We start from the raw sequence: 15,042 nt of genomic DNA on the forward strand, positions 1-15,042 counted from the left end.
ATGTGCATGGAAGCAAAGATGGAAGATTGTGGGAATAATCTGAGGCTGGGGCCCAGCAAAGCATGATCAATGATAGGAAAATGGGGTGAGAGATTTGAGAATAGAGAACGATTTACACTTGGATGAGGGTCAAAGATGGGGAAGAGAGAAGGATGTGATAACCTGAGAAAGAGTTAAGGGATAGAATGATTGGAAATCACAATGAGGTCTTAAAATAAAGTTAGGGGTTATAAGACACATGGGAAAATGGAATGATAAAAGATTATAAACAGGCAAAGGAATTTCATACTTTCATGAACATGCAAGTGGAATACTCATGAGTGATGAGAAGATGAAGGAGATGACCATTGTTGCATGTAGCTGAGGTAGTGTCAAGGGTAATTAGTAGACTAAGAAACTGAGAAATTAGGGTGTTTGAGGAAGCATCAATATGTATGTTTAAATCCCTTAGTATGAGGTCAGAATTTGGGTAGGAGAGAAAATTGAGAGCCAGGCAGTGAATTCATTATGGAAGGAGGGAGGAACATGAATTAGAGACAATAGTTAACAGAATCTTGAATGGGTGATAAGTATGAATAAAATAGAACTTTTAAAGGAGAAGAAATTTCTGAGTGATTGCTGTAAAGGAAGAATTTGGAAGTGGGAATGGGGGAAGAAGTTTTCCAACTCTCCCAACTTGACCAGTGAGTCTGGTGATATGAATAAAAGGGCAACCAGTGCTAGGAAGGATGGTCAGACATGCAATATCATTAGGAATGAGACAAGTCTTTTAAAGTGACGAAAGACTAAAAAAAGTGGGAAAGAAAAAGTCTTAAGGTAAAAGCAAGATTCTTAGCTATGGAACAGGCATTCTAGAGAGCACTGGAAGGAATAGATTTATCTGGAATGGAATATTGAGTGAAGGGAGGTATTAGGGAATTGGGAGTAGACAGTGGAGGGTGGAAAATGGAGCTTGTATAATGAATAACTTGGTATTCAAAATAACCAGACCGGAGAAAGTATCATACAATGGAAGTGTGCTAGTTAGTCATAATTCTTAGGCAGCTTATTGATAACAGGACCATTGTATTATGCTGAAAGGCAACAAAGTATAGTTGATAGTGGATAAAGAACCTAGTTTGGAAGCCAGGAGGATTGAGTTTGAATCCCACCTTTTAACAGATACTAGCTGTGTGCTGTTGGACAACTCCTTTACCTTTGAGTTTTTCCAAACAGCTGAGACTGTACATTTCAGAGGTGACAACATATATCAGTAGAGGAAATTTCCTTACTTGGAAGTTCCATATTCCAATGGCATCACAGGTATAGTCTCCTATCCTTTATTATGCATTTCTTAAATGTGAAAACCACATTGTTGGGCTTCCATATAATTACTATGTTGCTTCTGATACTACTTTGCCTATTTGTGCCCATCACGTATCTCCTTGCCTTCATCAGAGTTTATGGTGTTCCATAATTTATATCCTTACACAACATTATTGGGAGCATATTGGCATTAAAAATTTAAATAGATTTTGGTATAAGAGACTAGCTTGGAATCCAAAAAGATAAGATCAGAAAAGGAAATGGTACTATTGTGGCTAGAGATTTAGAAGGAACCTTTTTTGATCCCACAGGATATTAAAGGTACACTGGAAAATGCTCCTAGCATATCATCCATTAACCCAAGCTTTACTTATTTTTAAATATTATTTTTTATTTTTAAATATTGTTTTATTTTTCCCCTGTAAAAACAATTTTTAACATTCATTTAAAAAATTTTGAGTGCCAAATTCTCTGCCTCTTTCCTACTCTTTCCCTTACTTCCTCCCACTCTTCCCCCCTCCCTAAGTTGATAAGCAGTCTGATATACATTTTACATGTCATTGGCCCAAACATTGAAAGAAGTCAAATAGAAAGAGAAGACCTCTTTGAGATAGGACCTAAGTACTGGAGGAAGTCTTGACCTGGAAGTGATCACTAAAGAATTCAGTTATCAACTTGGTAAGACTGAATAAACAAACGATCAAACAAAAATATGGCATAATCTCTATATGCTTTGATGATTCAACCACATGAACAATTTTTTCAACCTGCTTCAAAAATCTCCAGATACAACTTTGTAGTCAGACTATTTACATTTTGATTGAAAAATAATAGTCTAAATTTAACAAAATAATATTAATAATTTATTCTATGACTCCACTTAAATCTGTGCACTTTAAAAATCTGTTGCCTTTGTTATTTTTATATAATTGTAGTCAAAATTTACATTCTTATTCAGTCCGTCTCACTTTGCATACTCATGTATTTTTTCACATATTTATATATTCGTGACTTCTGAAAGTTTGTATGACAACATGATTATAGTGGATTACCGTAATTTGTTCAGCCATCCCTCAAACATTGGCTGTGGAAAGCTGGGAGGGAAAATGGAGTCAGGAAGACACAAATAATTTTACTAGCTTTCTGACGTTGGGCAAATCATTCTAATCTTTCTGATTCTTAGTTTCCATCTCTGGAAAATTGGGATCATAACAACATCTTCCTCTGAGGATTGTTTTGAAAATCAAATGAGAGAACGTGTAAAGGGATTTATAAACCTTAAAAGGCCAAATAAATGCAGCTACCTTTCTTCTGGTAACACACCTTTCAGTTCTAAGTGTTTTTTTCTACCTTTTTAATAATATCCTCAGGATATGGGCTCAGCAAGAGTATTAGCTATCCTGGCTAAGGAATGCTGTCCCCTTTAAACTGGCTCACTTTTCTTCTTTGTTGCTCTAACACCTCATGTGGTGTCCAGCATGCCATATGCTCCAGTGTGTCACCATCTCACAAAGGAAGATTGCTTACTGGGTCTGGTTGTTTTGAACATTCCACCCACTTGATTCTAGGCACTACCTTGTCTTCCCATCTGCTTCTGAGTATGGCTAATGGCATTGGTTCAGAATCATGAAGTATTAGATGGTCTGAGACCCAGCAGAGGAGTACCTCATTGGCCACTAGCTCAGTATCAGAATTTTTCCCATCTTGAAAGTGCTCTATTTATTTATTTATTTGTTTGTTTATTTATTTATTTTAATAAACCTACTCAATCATCCGTTTAGGGATTAAATTTAATTTAATCTAGTGCAACAACTGTTAACAATGATTTTTTTTGACTGTCTAATCTAAGAGGCACCAAAGTTGAAGGAATACTAGCCTGGAATTTGGGAAATCTGCTTAGATGCTAGTCCTAACTCTGCTATTAATTAGTCATGTGACTAGATGAGTCATTTTATCTCACTGAGCCTCAGTTCCCATATTTGTAGAATGAAGAAGTTGGATCAAATGAACTTTTTTTTGTATTTCTGGCACTTAGCACAGTCCCTGGTTCATGGTAGGTGCTTGATAAATGCTTATGCAGAGAGATTGATTGATCTCTGGGCCTTTTTAGTTAGAATTTTCTATAATATGATATATTCAGCATTGTGCTAGCCAGTGTGGAAGATACAAAGATGCTGTATATATACACAATAAAGGCTATGTGGGATAGTTTACCCTGTAGTCTATTTTTCTTAAACTTTTCAGACCACTGGGAGAGGACATTTGGGCCATTGCCCAGTAATGGCAAAATGACACTTAAATCTACTAAGCACATCGTTTTAAAAGCTATTCACTGAGGACCCCAAACAATTCATTTAAAGAGGTTCTCCATTCTCTATGGGTTACACATTACCAAATCTTACAACCTGTCCAGCCTAAATCTTTTCTGGGGCCATTTAAGCCCATTTACTGTGACTACAAGTGAGCCAAGGGCATAGAAGAACCATAATCCTTTTGGCAGGTAGCTCCAGAGGACTTTCATGATTGATTTATGTTCTTGGAAGGAAGAAAACATATTTTTATGCTTCTTTTTTATACTCAGTAGTACTGTGCACAGTTCTTTGCATGTACATAGTAGAAACTCAATAAATATATTTCAAAGTGAGTATAGCTAAAAGTGGAAGGGAATGCACTCTGCATTCTCCCAAAATGTACTTCAGTCAGCCCTTATTCATGCCTTTTCCTTTAGCCTTTGGTTTCCCTCAGTCTTTATAACTTTGGAAACATAATTCTAAGCTTATTCACTTGCCAAGCCTTTGCTTAACTTATAAGTTAAGGCTCTCCAGTGTAGTGAAAATAACATCAGTTTAGTTTTTGGGTTTTTTTGCCCAAAAGATTTAGTTTTGAGTGCTAGCTCTGATATTTACTTAGATGAGTTACTCAATAATGCTGAATCTTAATTTTCTCATCTGCATAATGGGGATAATAATGCTTGACTTTATGGAGTCTTTAGAGTCATTATAAACCATATAGCTATTTGCAAAACATATAATACTATATAAATACAAGTAATTATTGATTTTGCATAAAATGGAGTTCTAGAAGCAGGTGACTATTTTTAGTTATGGATATTTATGTGTGGCAAATTGATAACCCCTCTACTAAATAATAATTCTCTAATAATAGTTACCCAAAGAACTGGAAAAAATGGAAGAAAGTTTATTTTATCACTGTCTGTGGCCACTATCTGATTATCAGCCATAATTACTCCGAGCCCTTTCCAAAGGAGACCAAGTGATTAAGAATATGAAGAGCATAGGTGACCTCAATTTAAAATCAAACTAAACTATTTTTCCTTGACTAAAATAATATTATGAGGCACTGAAAAGGGCTTTTAGCATCTTTCCCCCACCAATTTAAGTTTTTTGAGAAGTCTATATGCTTTAAATTGGAATTTTCAAAGCCAGAGGGCATCTGTATCCATTGGACATAAGGAACTATTGGAGGTGTGATTTCCAAGGGCCTGAGTATGAAACACCAAGACAATTGAAGATGGAAGAGACACAAGTATATAAAACTTTAAAGGGACTAGGGTTATAACAAAGAGAAAACAGTGGGGTAGGGTTGAAACGTATATACAGTAGGCCTGAGATGCTGAGGAAAGACAATTTTGTGGAAGAATGAGTCACTAAATGTCAGTAAAAGGAAAAATGCTTGAGGTCAGTGGCCACATCTCCCTTATGTCCCCCTCCTTCAGCATTTGACAGAGCATATGGCATTGGGGAGAGGAGAGGAGTAAGTCAGGTCTAAGACTTCCTCCATGGAGGAGATTCCTAGTATAGAAATTCCAGCTACTTTGCTGAAGGCAGTGCCACTGTTCACTTGGTCAAGACATCCAGCACTGATTATTTCTTGCAGTTGCACGTTTCTCCCATGTATCTGGTCTCTCATAGCAATAGACTGGATCTCTAAAAGACAGAACATCTGTAACTTACAGTCTTAGAGAGCTCCTGAATTAAGGCTATGTTTTAAGTTTTGATTTTATTTTTAATACCACTGTCATTTGTCATGAACTCCTATTTAAAAGAAGTCTACTTATAACAAATAAGAACAGTAAAGAAAAATAATACAATAATGCCGTATCTGAAAATATGTGTTTCTTTTTGTATCTGTGGTCCACAACCTTTCTGCCAAGAGAAAGGAGGCAATTAAATCCTCAACCTTTCCTTCCAGCAACCTTTCCTGAGAACTTTCTTTTTTGAGTTTCCTGAGGAAGCAACAGAACTGCTGACCTACTTAATAGTTAAGGAGAAGGAGATCGTCCTGCAAGCAGAAATAGAAGAAATATAATATAACATAATATAATATAATAAATGTAATAATAATGCCAATCTCCTTGGAAAGGGGGGAGTCAGAGGATCATAGAGAGAAAACTGAAAGGTACTTTGATTGTCATCTAATCTAAGCTACTCATTTTATAATGAGGAAACAGGCTTAAAGAAGCTAAATGACCTGCCAAAAAGTACCTGAGCAATAAGCATAACAGATCTAGTACTCTTCCCATAATACCACACTTCTTAAGGAAAAATGGATGTCTTGCTATGCAATAGCTGACGACTTCCTCTTTTCATACTCAAAACACCAAGAAATGTGTTTATAAGGGAATGTGAATAAACTGGCTTATTTCTCACCTCAGCACAGAGATATTAGAAGCTCCAATATGGGCTTTGTAGCACCCTTGCCACTTTCCAGATGTTCATGAATACAATCCCACAAAATATATCCTGTTGATGCTAGTATGACTTAAGGACAATTAACTCTAGAAAAATAACTGGGTTCTTTTCCCCAATGAATTTCTTCACTGACCTAGAAGTTCCAATGATACATAGAAAGCATTTTAGGAATTCAAAAGGTAGTTTGCCATGGGACTTTCCCTAGTCTACTGCTCTCTAAGAAATCTTTCTGAGGTGTAAATAAATGCCTCAAATGTATAAATACTGGGGACATCGTAAGATTTTAGGCTCATAGAATCAAAAATTTAGAGATGCAAGGGTCTAACTGAGTCTAAGCTATTCGTTTTATGGATGAGGAAACTGATAGAGTGGATAAGTAACTTAGGTCACTCAGGTGATAAGGAAAAGAGACAAAATTTGAACTCAAGTCATATGACCCTGAACTTGGCACTCTATACTTCCTCTACATCAGAGACTCTTTGCCTTTTTTGTGTCATGGACACCTTTGGCAGACTGATGTAGGTTATGGGTCCCTTTTCAGGAAAAAAAAGTTTTAAGTACATAAAAGAAAATACACAGGATTAAAAAGGGAACTCATCCTTTTGAAATGTAGTTATTAGTTTGTTTGTTTTTTAAATTAATGGACTTCAAGCTAAGAACCCCTACTCTAGGTCTTCTCCTAGATCAATTACATAGTTCCTTTATGAAGATATTGACTGAGGAGAGCAACTACAGAGGTTGAGATGGAATTACTGGTGCTCAAAGTGATCTTTGGGATATGAGGCCAGCAGTTCTACCTTGAGATCTCATTCTACTGAGCTACTTGAACATAGAAAACTGAAAGACCAATGGGTTCCCATAGAGTTGGATAGGACTCAACAACATTCCAAACTCTAGATCAGTGGTAGATCTATCCTACCTCCAGTAACTTTAATTTTCAAATATGTTGGATCCCCAGTCAGCAAAATGTTAACCTGATCACTTATCTTAGAAAGGGAAATTTGAAGATTACTCTTAAACATTTACAAAACTCTTCCCCTTGAAGAATTAATGGTAACAGGAATAGCAAAATGGTTCCATTGATTAAAAGCCAGGCCTAGAGATGGGAGGTCCTGCGTTAAAATCTGACCTCAAACACTTTCTAGCTGTGTGATCCTGGCCAAGTCACTTAACTCCCATTGCCTAGCCCTTACTACTCTTTGGCTTTGGACTAATAAACAGTATCAAGTCTAAAATGGAAGGTAAGAGTTAAAAAAAGAAAGGAATTAATGGTAACTCAGCCCTGAAAATGATCAAGTAATCACATATTTTGATTCAATAACTGTAAAATACATCCAGTCTAGACAAATCCTTACTCATTAACTTTAATTTTTATACTATTCCCTCTGTTATCATGTCACACATCAGGATTCATAGGGAAAAACTTTTTGAAAACTGGAGAATGTAGAAAAGAATGTACAATAATCTCTGCACTGCAAAACTTATTTACCAGTAGATCATAGCCTGTCAAAGGGCTCTAGATGAATTCCTATGCTTCATAAACTATGTATATGCCCACAGAGTCTTAGGTCTCACTGTCCTTTCAAAATTCAACTCTTGGTCTTTACCCAAGTTATTTCATGGCCTTCTGCTTGAAACATTTTGCCTTAATGAACATTCACTTCTTCTTCCACTGAGTCATTTTTTCTTGAAGATTCATGAGGACTCCAAACTCCATTCATCCATTTGGAAAGTATTTTTCATTTTAATAGAAAACCAAAAAGTGGTTGTAGCTTAGGATATGATTGGCTCCTGACTCTGGAATAAGCAGGTGCAAATGATGGTTAGGAAAGGATATGGACATAAAGAGGACACTTGAGGAACTGACTCATAACTGCTCTGTCATGGCTTTGGCCCATATTTTTCACCAGTGGAACCAAAGGAATGGAGTCATGCTGGTAACATCAGTATAACATATGCAGAACATTTTCAAAAAGTTGACTATTCATAATACTCAATAAACATTTGCCTACTTTTACTGTTTCTGCAGAACCTGTCTTTGTCTCACAACCTGTGTTTTCTAGACCCTTGTTTGGTTAAGGGTTATGTTCCTGATTGCTATATGTTCAGTACTTCTCACCTCTGCTCCCTCTTCTGCCCTAGCCTGATGAATATCTCATACAGAAGAGATATTTAATAAATGTTTGGTCTGATTTTAGTTTGTGGGCACCATCAGTGGCTTTTCCTATGGCACCCTGTCATAAAGGAAAAGATTTTGTAGTTGTATGAGTACTTTAATTTGGGGGGCACTGATCTGTGATTTCATCCATGTTGTGAATTCTCTCTTCTAATGAAAGTTCCATCAATGCAGCCTGGCAATCCAGATGGCATAGTTTATAAACTTGAAAGTTATCTGATGCCACTGAAGGATTAAGTGACTGGTCCAGGGTCACATAGCTCATAGGCATCAGAGGAAGTATTTGAATGTACAAATTCTTTCTAATTCTGATTCTCTATCCATAATCCATGACTGTCTTTTATATACAGTTACTCTGACAATAATTAATGTGGCCATGACTATTCCTTTTATTTTATATGTAGAAAAATGCAGTGAGTTTTATTTTCCCTACAGTAGAAAGCACTGTTTGTTTTATATTTAATATAATCCTTTAGTCTAGATGTATAGGTTTTTTATGCACTCTGAGTAGAAGATTTAATTGACTATAAAATTGATTCCATTGTAGAATGTGGCTTTTGACCTTGGAGTTGGGATTTTTTAGAAGGAGGCATGTAGACTTATTTTGGGGAGCTAGATAGCTCAGTATATTGAGAGCCAGGCCTAGGAACTGGAAGTTCTAGGTTCAAATCTGGTATCAGATACTTTCTAGCTGTATGCCCCTGAGCAAGTCACTTAACCCCCTTGCCTAGCCCTTACCACTCTTGTGCCTTGGAACCAATACATGGTATTGATCCTAAGACTAAAGTTTATATAGATTTGCCAAAATAATAAATGGATATGCTAACCCACGTCAAATAATTTGCAATGATATTACTAATACATTGGGGTTGATGGTGGGAAATCAACCACAGATTCAAAGAATATAAGTTGTGGATGGCCCCCTTAACAGCATATAGCCCATTACCTATCTGAATCAAAAATCTGTTTTACAACATTTCTTTGATATGGTCATCTCTCCTCTTGTTAGAAGCTTCTGGTGTCAGAGATCTGCTTCCTCCTAAGATAACTATTCCTGGAGCCAGAAAAGAGGGGAGACAGCTTTCATTATGAGATAGCGAGCTCCAATTTTGACTCTGTACATTTTGTCTATTGAACTTATTTCTGCCCCAAGAGATAACATCTTCTGCTGTTCATAGAGGTCTACTTCTTTCATATGGGGACTCTTTAAATATTTCAAGACCATGATTATACCTCCCCTCAAATCTTAACTTCTCTCTTTCAAGCTAATCATCCCTATTTTCTTCAGCAGAGGTAATAAGAACTCAGGTGTTGATCAGAAACATCCAAGGCAATTTAGCTCAGACATATTCTATCTGATTTTATTTTTAAAGCCAAATCAATTTAAGGTAGCATGGCACCAGCCAGACTGGACACATCTGAAATGGGCCAGTTTCTCTAATAAATTTGCTATTTATGTTACCCTCTCTGAAGAAGCTCCTAACAACTAATTCTCACAAGCCTAGCGTGAGGTTCCAAAGCAAGAGGGACACTCTTCTGGACAGATCCAGATAGAAAACTCCAAAGGAGGAGGTGGAGGAAAGGATATAGGGATTAATAACCCCCAAGCCCTATCTCTTTGACAAGAAAACATCCAGTTGTTGGCAAGAAATGAAGTTTTGTGAGGAAACATAATCAAAAGGCTTATATTTCAAGGAGACATTCTCTCTGTGGCATAACCACGATTGAGGGTAATGTTGTATTAGTTCAGATTTTCATTATTCATAAAAGAAAATCAAATAGTGCTGGAGACTCAAGGACAACATAGAACAGCATTATTGCATAGGTCTCCTTGTTTTAAAATCTAGGGGAGGTAAATGATTCGTTTTCCATCCTTTACACTCTTTATCTGCATAAGAGTGTTTGCTGAGATTCAGGTCAAGCTGACAGACACTTATTGGGCCCCCTTGTGGAAGTTGCACATTGTTAGGCACTGTAAGGAATACCAAAGGAAGCAGACATAGTCCCCATACTAGGAACTTACAGCTAGTTGAGTAGTTAACAAAAAGATTTCTCTCCTTAGATTTTCTAGGTAGACTTTCCAGGTAGCCTTGTCCATGGTAGGGCTGGTGTCATTCCCAATATAAGCCCACTTTAGGCATTAAGTTGAGACCCTGGGCTTTAAGCCATATCCCCATTATCAACTTTTGCTCTGGGAACCAGTCAGCCATGTTGACAGCTGGTACTCAGAAAAAATCTTAAGGCTCAGAAAGTTTTCATCAATGCCTCAAAGGACTTAGGAGAAACCAACTATGCAGCAATAATACGTCCTTCCTCCTTCCATACACCAGCCCTTTTTTGTAATTTTTGTAAAAAAGCCAATGCCTTTTTGTAATATCTATGATGTTTAGCTAAGGGAAGAAAACTAGATGGGAGGGTACATGGAGGGGTGGGGGGAAGGAGAGGGAGATGAGACCACTATCTTCCAATAGTTGAAAAGCTAGAAGAAATATTGGATTTATTCAGCTCGGTCCCAGAAGGCTGAGCTAGATTCACAGAATGAGAAAGAGAGAAACAAATTTTAGACTTGATGTAAATTTCTTAACAATTGGATCTACTTAAAGTGGGAGTGAGGGGTTACCTAAGATCTGTTATACATGTGGAGCCGGGAGAGCGGGGATGTAAGCAATGATTGCCAAGGCAAGCAAATTAGACTCTGGCAAGGAAACAAGAGAGAAGAAGAAAAAGAAGAAGAAGGCCAGGGTGGTAGAAGAAGATGCCTTGGATATGGAACCCCTTGTCAAAACAAAGCCATCCCAGAATAGTGTGGCCTCCTCAGACATGGTTCCAGAAACATAGAAGAAGAAGAAGGAGGAGGAGGAGGAAAAGGAGGAGGAGGAGGAAAAGGAGGAGGAAGAGGAAGAGGAGGAAGAGGAGAAAATCCAAGAATCAGAGAACCTAGATAGAGACCTCCATGAGGAGAGTGAAGAGGCAGAGCCCATGGGCACAACAAGCTCCCTGAAGAAGCATCAGAGCATGAAGGAGCTGCTTCTAAATCCTCCTGAGCTCTGATGCCAAGAGAAGAGAAAGAAGACAAAACCATCCCTGGACTTGGCATCCTTTCACTCTCCAGTAGCAGGGACAGGGGTAGAGGTGGAACTGGAAGAGGATTTTGTCAGGAAACATAAAAAACAGAAAAAGGATAAAAGATCAGATCAGGAGTGGTCTGGGGAGCAGGAGCCTAGAGAGGTTCTTCCTGACCCTATGGAGAAGGAGGAGGAAGAGGAAGAAGAAGGAAAAGAGGGTGAGCCCATAGAGTAGGGACAGACAGAGGAGAAGCAGGAGCCCAGCAGTCTCAAAGACTCTGGTGCCAAAAAGAAGAAAAAGAAGAAGAAAAGACTTACAGAGAGGAGGAGGAGGAGGAAGAGGATAGAACTGATAACTTGCCCACTAATGAGGCCCACATAAAGGGTTCTAGTGCCATTAGCAACTACAGAAAGAAAGGTCACAAAAAAAAGCCCAAAGCTGAACCTGCAGAACATGTCCCACTACTTAGCAGCCCCAGGAACATTGAAAAGAAAGGGAAAAAAATCTAAGATATGGACAGAACCACTCCCTGCCAAAGAACCTGCTCCAAAAAAGAAAAAGAAGACAATGACAATGGCAGGTAGGAAAGTCATGCAGGACCCACAAGGCTCAGGCATGGTCAGAAGAAAGGCCTTGCAAGAAGAGATTGATAGCGAATCTGGGAAAACTGAAGCTCTTGAAACCAAAGAGGAAGCGCCTACTAGGTTTGGGCAGTGGGATCCTGAGACTTTTGAAAATTCCGACCAAAAGATGAAATTCCTCAGACTTACGGGGGGCTTTAAGAATTCTTCCTCGTCACTCAGCAGTTCCCCAGGTGCCCTGGGCATACAAAACATGGCTCTGAACAAGCAGGCCGCTGCCACCTTACAGCAGAATCTACAAGTGGAATTTGACAGAGCCATGAGCTGGAAGCAACAGTGTGGAGTCGGTCTTGGCTATTCAGCTTCTGCAAACAAAAACAAATTATTTTATATAGACAGAAATGCATCCAGATCTGTAAAGTTTAATGATTAGCAATGTCTTGTCCCTTTTCTCACCCCAAATTGCCAGAGTTGTTTTTAGATTTTCTATTACATGAACTAAAGGTTGAACTGCTTTTTAAGTAGTAAGCTGGCGGAGCTTCAGTCAGGTGAAGGATTTCAAAGCCCCTCGAGGGGCTGGAGAGTAACCTGTATTATAAAAGCCAGCATAGTGTTTCTAGTATTAAAAATACTTATGTTTAATGTTCAAAATTATTCTGGACTAATGGAGGCCACCGTATGCTAATATCTTTTTTTTTTTAAATCCTTATCTTCAGTCTTAGTATCAGTTTGACAGAAAAGCAGCAAGGGCTGGGCAATCAGGGTTAAGTATCTTGTCCACAATCACATAGCTAGGAAGTATGTGAGACTAGTTTTGAACCCTGGTCCCCCGACTCCAGGCCTGGCACACTATCTACTATGCTACCTACCTGCCACTGCTGATACTTTTTTATTCTTTTTAACTCTGACCTTCTGTCTTAGAATCAATACTAAGTATTGGTTCCAAGGCAAAAGAGTGGTAAGGGCTAGGTGACGGGTTACATGACTTGCCCAAGGTCACAGAGGTAGAAAGTGAACCCAGGACCTCTTGTCTCTAGGCTTAGCACTGCCACTTGGCACTGTCCCCACTAATATCTTTTTAAAGTTGATGTTTTTCCCCTTGCCAAATTTAATTTGTGGCCTTGGTTTTTCTACAGTAGTGAAATAATTTTTGTTTAGCTGGGCACTAGGCAGTAGTTCTGGGAAAAGGAGCAGTCATGAAATGCCAGAGAAGAGTTACAGCTAGAGTTCCTCTGACATTAAATGTTCAAGCATTTCTAAATAAATTTTTTTCATTAAAAATTTTAATTAAAAAAAAAATAAAGTGGGTGTGAGCTCCCTCTATCCCTTAGGACTTCCATCAGAGGATCGATACCCACTTGTCCGCAGTATTGTAGATAAGTCAGTTTGGGGATTCTAGTTATTCCTTTTTGTCTTAAGTCCTTTCCAACTATGAGATTCTTTTATTTCTCCTTAAAAATTGCTTTTGATTACCTTAAATTAGATTTCACCTGGATAAAAATATTGGCAGGTGGATGGATGTTTATGCAATGTTATTTACTCTGGATCTTTTAGTCACCAAGGGATGTTCTGTAGTGGAACAAATCAATTCATTTTGCAAACATTTTCCAACACATAGATAGGTTTGAGGGATGCAAAGATTAGATTCAGACCCAATTCTCAAGGAAAGAGTCAAGGATGGACGTGGAAATCTGAAATAAGTGCAAAGGAGAAGGAAGAGGAGTGTCTAAAGGCCCCTGATCATTTTCCCAAAAAGTCTCTCCTTAAGGGGAAGAATTTTGTCTTTGAATCCCCAGCTAGAGCTGCTAGATAGTGAAATGGGTATGGAGTCAAGACCTGAGTTCAAATCCAGCTTCAGACATTTACTATCTCTGGGACCATGGACCAGTCATTTAACCTCTATCCACTTCAATTTCCTCAATTGTAAAATAAGAATATTAATAGCACCCACCTCACAAGACTGTTGTGAGAATACTGAGATAGTATCTGTACAGTGCTTGTACAGTGTTTAGCACATAGTAGGTGCTAAATAAATGCATATCCCCTTCCCTTCCCCAGCATCTAACATGGTACTTGGTATATTATTGTGGTTCAGTCACCTAATTAATCCACATTTCTCCATATGGTCTAGAAACTGGACTTTTGGGCTTACTCTACTCTTCCACCTGCTCAATTCCTCAAACCCTTAAAAATTCCTTACTCTAAGAGATTACTTTCTGGGAAAAGAAGGAAAGGAAAAGGAAGGGAAGAGAAGGGAAGGAAAATTGAAAAATGTAGATATTATAAAATAAAATATATCACTAAATGTATTTAAGGGATGTTTTATGATCAGTAATAACAGGAAACTGACTGCTACAAGACAGCATAAATTAATTTTAAAAAATTCAGATTAGATAAATCTCTTTCCCTGTGTTTTCATAAAAGTACTAGATTGCCCAATTTGGGAAATTCCATAAATGTTGTATACCTGGATTTAACCATATACCAGGCATTTAACAAAATTTCTCATAATAGCAATCCAATTCAATAGTCATTTATTAAGCGACTATTGTGTTCCCAGACACTGTGCTAAGTGTAAGAGATACAATTAATAAAAAAAAGGAAAACGGTTTCTGCTTTCGAGTAGCTTATAGTCTAATGGGGTTCAAGGTAGGAGAGAAGACCCAAAAGGAGGTAGGAAAGTAGGGGGGATGGAATAGGAAACAAGGGGGTACTTGGCAAAGGGGCATTTCATTCCACAGAATTGAAACTAGGCAGAGCAGCAGGTACAGAGTGAATTGTGAGGAAAAGATGAGTTTCTTTCCTCTATAAAGGAAGCCATTAGGAGAAGTTTGCTATGCCCATACCCTGTCCCTAGCCCTCCAAGAGGAGGACAAAGATGCTGAAGGAAGTGGTGTCAGTCAAGGCTTGAGTTAGCAGTTTAGTGATGGGATTAGAAGTGAAGAGCTTAACCAGGGGGAGAGCAGCAGGTGGCAGAGTGGAGTGAACCCAAAAGACCAGTTTCTAGACCAGATGGAGAAATGTGGACTGGATTAATTAAGTGAATTCTGTATTGGCTGAACCATCAGACCCAAAAAGAGGTGATTAAGGGATCATTGTCAACCTGGAAAGTGTTTTAGAATTTAGTAACACTTTATTCTGTAAAATTTTTGCCCAGAGAAGTAGATACAGTGACAACTTGCTACCAAATATCTCGGTTGTA

At 38.1% G+C, this 15,042-nt stretch overlaps 2 protein-coding genes across 2 annotated transcripts in view; both read left to right on the forward strand.

Annotated features, from left to right (window-relative positions):
• PLCXD3 (phosphatidylinositol specific phospholipase C X domain containing 3) overlaps positions 1-15,042 on the forward strand; it is a 223,273-nt gene that overhangs the window by 138,318 nt on the left and 69,913 nt on the right. The gene's annotated exons all lie outside the window — the stretch shown is intronic.
• LOC123231500 (lysine-rich nucleolar protein 1-like) lies at positions 11,088-12,288 on the forward strand. Its single transcript, XM_044657764.1, has one exon. The coding sequence runs from the start codon at positions 11,713-11,715 to the stop codon at positions 12,271-12,273; it is 561 nt and encodes a 186-aa protein (XP_044513699.1). The 5' UTR covers positions 11,088-11,712; the 3' UTR covers positions 12,274-12,288.

The sequence above is a fragment of the Gracilinanus agilis genome, chromosome 1 (genome assembly GCF_016433145.1).
Source record: "Gracilinanus agilis isolate LMUSP501 chromosome 1, AgileGrace, whole genome shotgun sequence".
NCBI lineage: Eukaryota > Metazoa > Chordata > Mammalia > Didelphimorphia > Didelphidae > Gracilinanus > Gracilinanus agilis.

Excerpts from the sequence above, each read along its gene's own strand:
- LOC123231500 (XM_044657764.1), top strand. The coding sequence starts at position 11,713 with ATGTCCCACTACTTAGCAGCCCCAGGAACATTGAAAAGAAAGGGAAAA.